Source organism: Chiloscyllium punctatum, chromosome 36 (genome assembly GCF_047496795.1).
Source record: "Chiloscyllium punctatum isolate Juve2018m chromosome 36, sChiPun1.3, whole genome shotgun sequence".
Classification (NCBI taxonomy): Eukaryota; Metazoa; Chordata; class Chondrichthyes; order Orectolobiformes; family Hemiscylliidae; genus Chiloscyllium; species Chiloscyllium punctatum.
Window position 1 is genome coordinate 41589039 of NC_092774.1, and position 6148 is coordinate 41595186.

General features: G+C 62.7%; 3 protein-coding genes across 3 annotated transcripts in view; 2 read left to right on the forward strand and 1 right to left on the reverse strand.

Annotated features, from left to right (window-relative positions):
* The window catches only part of LOC140460985 (uncharacterized), a gene marked incomplete at its 5' end in the record, with an annotated part of 64112 nt that extends 58102 nt beyond the window's left edge, over positions 1 to 6010 (forward strand). The window contains one exon of the mRNA XM_072555751.1: positions 4848 to 6010. Within this exon, the coding sequence (XP_072411852.1) occupies positions 4848 to 5852 (1005 nt within the window). The remainder of the gene's footprint in view (positions 1 to 4847) is intronic.
* The window catches only part of LOC140460964 (uncharacterized), a 384505-nt gene that overhangs the window by 369721 nt on the left and 8636 nt on the right, over positions 1 to 6148 (forward strand). The window lies entirely within an intron of this gene.
* The window catches only part of LOC140460064 (uncharacterized), a 507032-nt gene that overhangs the window by 345453 nt on the left and 155431 nt on the right, over positions 1 to 6148 (reverse strand). The gene's annotated exons all lie outside the window — the stretch shown is intronic.

Consider the following 6148-nt stretch of genomic DNA (forward strand, 5'->3'; position numbering starts at 1 on the left):
ACACAGAGCAAAGGCGGAGGCGGCCCGGCGATATAGGGCCCGGTTTGGTCCGTTACCGCCGCCGCCGCCACCAACAACAACAACTTCACCCTGAACCGGTGGATCGGCCGCAACAGCCGGTGTTTTTTTTAAAAGGGTGAGCAGGAGAACGGGACGGACTGTGGTGGGGGGAGAGGGTGGGTGGGGGGTGGGTAATCGGTGGCTGCCTCCGCGCGGCGCACCACGGGAATGAGGGGGGGGTTGGGTGCAGTTGTTGCTCCCACGGCACGGGGCCGCCGCTGGGGAAGGGAAGGGATGGAATGGGATGGGGCGGGGCCTCCGGTTCCCAGGCAACGTGGCCCCCCCCCCGGCCCCGCCTACTTACCAGCTGGCGCGGACGTGCGCGTGCCCGTCTCCCGTCCAACCACGCCGCGTGCCAACGCGCCACCGGCCCCACAGCCGCGTGCGCGATGACGTCACTGTCCCTCCACTTCCCCCACCGCGGGGTCGGTGGAGCGCGTTCAACTATTGCGCGCGATCGCGCGGGACGTTCCCTCTCCGTGCGCGCGCGCGCGAGGGCGAGAGAGAGCGAAACAGCTTCCCTACTGGACCGCTCGGTCGAACGGCCGCTGACCGACAGCGAGCGGCGGCCAATGGGGAGGCGGGGTGCCGGGCCGCTCCATTGTTCGGCGCGCGGCCAATGGCGGAGCGGCGAGGGGGCGGGACCTGCCGCGGCCGGCCGAGACTGAGGCCGGAGTCTCTTTGTCTCCCAGCGCAGCCTCTGTGCCAGGGCCCCGGCCTTGGTGCTGCTGCAGCAGCTGCAGGCCAGGCATAGGCGCCCAGGCCTTGGGGTGGGAGGGTGGGCAGGGGACTGGGGTGGGGTGGGGGGAGGAGTGGGGGGTGGGGTGGCGTGGCTAGACGGGGTTGGTTGGTGCAACCCACCCTTCCCTCCACTCCATGTCATTGCAACCTGCGGCCCTGCACCCAGATTTTCATGATAGATGCACGTTTCTTTTTTGTTTGCAAAAAAAAATGTTCTAAGCAAAGCAAAAAGCGAAGAGATCGGGAGATCTGTTTGCAATCCCTGAAGGAATCTGCAGCCTGTGGTTGGTTCGTGCCAGAATTATTATTATTTTCAACCCTACCACCCCCTCAATCCCATCTCTTTTATTTTCTTCCCCCCCCCTTTCTCTCTCCTGCAATTGCATTTTTTTTATTGGGAGGGTGGGTGTGTGTCTGGATGTTAAAGGGGCAGGCTCTTCTTAAAGGGGACAGTCTTTTTCAGAGGATGGAGGCTGTTTGGCTGGTGGTGTGTGGGGAGGGGGGGTGGGTTACAGGGAGCCCACCACTCTGGGGTCTCCTGCTGTGATGGTGCTTAAAAGTACAGCCCCCCACCCTTCAGCCAGTTGCCATGTTGATAGGTGACCCAAAGGGGCAAAGAGCTTTCCCTAACTTTCTTCTCCTTTTGTCTGGAAGGCGGTGGAGGACACCTCAGCACCAAATGACCCCCGTCTCCGAATGTGGATGGTAGGTGGGAAGGGATGTGGCAGTCCGCTAGTCAGAGACCGGATCTCTGTCAGTTGGGGTGGCATAGTGGTTTAGCACCGCTGCTTCACCGTGCCAGGGACACCGCTTCAATTCCAGCCTCGGGTGAAGGTGTAACTGCAGTTTGCATGATCTGTTCCCCACCCCTCCTTGCCCCCCACCCCCCTCCCCCACCCATGTCTGCTTGGGTTTGCGCCAGGTGCTCTTGTTTACTCGCACCGTCCAAAGATGTGCAGGTTGGTTTTGGGTGGTTAGGCCCGTGCTAAATTGGCCCGTCGTGTCCTGGGAACGTGTCGGCTGGGTGGGTTAGCCGTAGGGAAACATCGGACACTCTTAAAAGGGTTGGTGCAGACTGGACGGGCCGAATGCGCTTTCGGGATTCTGTGAATTGGCTCGGGGGCACCCTTTTCTGTGGTAAATGGGAAAGGGAGTGACTACTGAATGATCTACTCCAGCGCCCTAATGTGTGACCTGATTTGCCTTTTGTTTTCTCTAGTTTGTGGAATCTGGGGTACTGGGTGGTTAAGGGGAAACAGGGGTGAAGACGTTTGGATAAGGACGCAAAGAGGAAAGGTTTGGATGGATGTGGTCCAGGGGCAGGCAAGTGAGGCTAGCTTAGTTTGGGATTATGGACTGCTTGGACCGAAGGGTCTGTTTCCGTGCTTTGTGACTGTAATAAAGGGAGTTCTGTTTGCTCTGGGGGAAGTGATGGGAGTTTTTGCGCATGGAGCAGCAATCATAACCCTGAAAGGTTGAATCGCTCCTCCCACCCACCCCGCAAACTTTGTAAAGCATAAGGAGTTAAAAGCAGAGGTAACCCTTTGGTCCCTGTCTAAGCCTATGGCACGATGCATTGAGACCCAGGCTGTTCTCCTGCCTTGGTTTCATCTTCCTGCCACCTCTCCGTCTGGAGACGTCTCTTGGGTCTCTATTCCCTCCAGAACGAAGTGTCACGGCTTAAAATTAAGGGATCGCGGAGGGGGCGGGGGGGGGGAGGTGAGGGGACATTTGTCTTCCCCTTCTTGCCCCCTCTCAGAGGTGGTGAGAGTCTTTGCAATTCCCTACCTCCAAAGGCAGTGGACGTAGGACCTTTTAAATATCTCCAAGACAAAGGTAGGTAGATTCTCGATGGGGGTGAAAGATTACTGGGGGTGGGGGGGGGGGGACGCATGTGGAGTTGAGGTTAGCATTAGAGGAGCTGCTGCTTGGCAGAGCAGAACAATGAGTCAGAGTCATAGAGATGTGCAGCATGGAAACAGACCCTTCGGTCCAACCCGTCCCTGCCGACCAGACATCCCAACCCAATCTAGTCCCACCTGCCAGCACCCAGCCCATATCCCTCCAAACCCTTCAGATTCATATCCCATCCAAATGCATCATAAATGTTGCAATTGTACCAGCCTCTACCACTTCCCCTGGCAGCTCAATCCATACCCGTACCACCCACTGCATGAAAAAGTTGCCCTTTAGAACCGTTTTATATTTTTCCCCTCTCACCTGGCCTACTGTTGTTGGTATGTTCCAACAGACTGGAACGTCTGAGTGCCCGCAACTTCGAGTTAAGGAATCACTTGGAATTTCTAAACGGCGGGTCCTCGACACTTCAAACCTCACCCCCCCCCCCCCCCCCCCCAGTTCTTCACCCACCTTCCGAATTCTCCACGCTTCCCAAATCAGCTCGAGGGACAGTTCCCCATTCATTCCTTCGGTGCAAGGAACCTTTGGGCGACCTGGCTCGTCGGGAACGCCCGGGCTTGCAAAGCGCCAGGCTCAGAGAGGAGGGAGAGCCGGGGGGGGGGGGGAGCAGGATTTGATAGCTTTAAGACTGTCCGTTCCCCACGGCCCACCTGGGCTGACACTGACAGGTTGAGGAAACCCCCTGAAGGAGCTGGTGACAAGGGCAGGATTGGCGCCAGGCCACAAGGGCAGCACAGTGGCTCAGTGGTTAGCGCTGCTGCCCCACAGGGAGCCCAGGGTTCGATCCCACCCTCGGAGCGACTGCCTGTGTGGAGATTGCACTTTCTCCCTCATGTCTGTGCGGGTTTTGCTGCAGTGATGGGTAATTTAGCACGGCCAGTCCATCCGAACCTGCACAGCCCAGGGCACTGTGGGTAATTTAGCACGGCCAGTCCACCCTAACCTGCACAGCCCAAGGCACTGTGGGTAATTTAGCACGGCCAGTCCATCCGAACCTGCACAGCCCAGGGCACTGTGGGTAATTTAGCACGGCCAGTCCATCCTAACCTGCACATCCCTGGGCACTATGGGTAATTTAGTGTGGACAATCCACCCTGACCTGCACAGCCCAGGGCACTGTGGGTAACTTAGCATGGCCAGTCCACCCTGACCTGCACAGCCCAGGGCACTATGGGTAATTTAGCACGGCCAGTCCATCCTAACCTGCGCATCCCTGGGCACTATGGGTAATTTAGCGTGGACAATCCACCCTGACTTGTGCATCCCTGGGCACTATGGGTAATTTAGCACAACCAATCCACCCTAACCTGCACATCCCTGGGCACTATGGGTAATTTAGCATGGCCAATCCACCCTGACCTGCACATCTTTGGACTGTGGGAGGAAACCCACGCAGACACAGGGGAGAATGTGCACACTCCACACAGACAGTCACCCACAGTGGGTCCCTGGTGCTGTGAGGCAGCGGTGTTCAACCACTGAGCCACCGGGCCCCCTCCTTTGAGCATTTTATTTTTCCCCCCTGTGTGTGTGTGTGTGTGTGTGTGTGTTTTTCTTTCCCCTTTTTTTTTAGTCAAGAGCTGCTTTCTCCCCTTTTCCCGCGGGTTTCTCTGCCGGACTGACGGGAGTCTCTCTTTTCCGCAGAGGACCGGACAGCGAGGAGGTGCGCGGGCCAGGAACCCCCCCACCCCACCGACCCCACCGGAGAGCCAGCGGCCCGGGCTGAGAGTCTGACGGAGCCTTCCCAGGAGCGGAGGCCCCCGCGCCGCGGCGGCATGGAGACGGCGAACGGGGGGGGGGGGGGGGGGGGGGGGGGGGGGGGGGGGGGGGGGGGGGGGGGGGGGGGTGGGGGGGGGGGGGGTGGGGGGGGAGGGGGGGGGGAGGGGGGGGGGGGGGGGGGGGGGGGGGGGGGGGGGGGGGGGCGGGGGGGGGGGGGGGGGGGGGGGGGGGGGGGGGGGGCCGGGGGGGGGGGGGGGGGGGGGGGGGGGGGGGGGGGGGGGGGGGGGGGGGGGGCGAGGGCAAGGCGGCGGGCCGCGGCGCCGGCCGGGGGGGCGGGCGAGGGCCAGGGCCGCCCGCGGGAGAAGACGCACAAGTGCGGCGACTGCGGCAAGAGCTACCACACCCAGTCGGAGCTGGAGACCCACCGGCGCGGGCACACCGGCGAGCGGCCCTTCTGCTGCCCGGTCTGCGGCAAGGGCTTCACCCGCTCCTCGGACCTGCGGGTGCACCAGCGGGTGCACACCGGCGAGCGGCCGTTCGCCTGCCCGGTCTGCGAGAAGAGCTTCACCCGCTCCTCGCACCTGCTGACCCACCAGCGGGTGCATACCGGCGAGCGGCCGTACAGCTGCTCGGTCTGCGGCAAGGGGTTCACCCAGCTCTCCAACCGGCTGCGGCACCAGCGGCTGCACACCGGCGAGCGGCCCTTCACCTGCCCGGTCTGCCGCAAGGGGTTCACCGACTCCTCCACCCTGCTGCGGCACCAGCGGCTGCACACCGAGGAGCGGCCCTTCACCTGCTCGGTCTGCGGCAAGGGCTTCACCCGCTCGCCGCACCTGCTGACCCACCAGCGGGTGCACACCGGCGAGCGGCCCTTCTCCTGCTCGGTCTGCGGCCGCCGCTTCACCCAGTCCTCGCACCTGCTGACCCACCAGCACAGCCACACCGGCGAGCGGCCCTTCCGCTGCTCGGTCTGCGGCCGCGGCTTCACCCAGCTCTCCCTGCTGCTGGCCCACCAGCACCTGCACGCCGAGAACAACCCGGTCAAGTACCCGGACGGCGAGGAGGAGCCGCCGGAGGAGGAGGAGGGGGACGGGGAGGGGGTGCAGCCGACCCCCGCCCCGCTGCTGCCATCCCCCGCCCCCCGGCCCGCCCAGGCCGGCGAGCGGCCCTTCAAGTGCTCGGTGTGCGCCAAAGCCTTCACCTGCCTCTCCCACCTGCTGCGGCACCTCCGGGTGCACAGCGGCGAGCGGCCCTTCCAGTGCACCGTCTGCGAGAAGGGCTTCACCCAGTCGTCCAGCCTGCTCACCCACCAGCGCATCCACACCGGCGAGCGGCCCTTCTCCTGCTCGCAGTGCGGCAAGGGCTTCTCCCGCTCCTCCCACCTCCTGCGGCACCAGAGGGTGCACGTCTGACTCTCCCCGTTCCCCCCCCTACCCCCCCTACCCACTGAGGAAAGGGACCCGGGTTAGCTGGTGAGTCGGGGGGTGGGGGGGGGGGGGGGGGGGGAGCTGGCAGGATTGGGGTTGTTCGAACCTCCTGTTAGCTCCCGGTGGGATTTGGAGAGGGGGGTAGGGTTTGGGGGCAGAGGGGGCACGCACGTGGGTCCCATTTTAACGGGGTTTAGGGAGGGGTTGGGGTATTGGGTTAGGGTGGGGTGGGTAGGTGTTTTAATAACCCCCGGGGGCTTTTTTTAACATCGGCCTCCAGT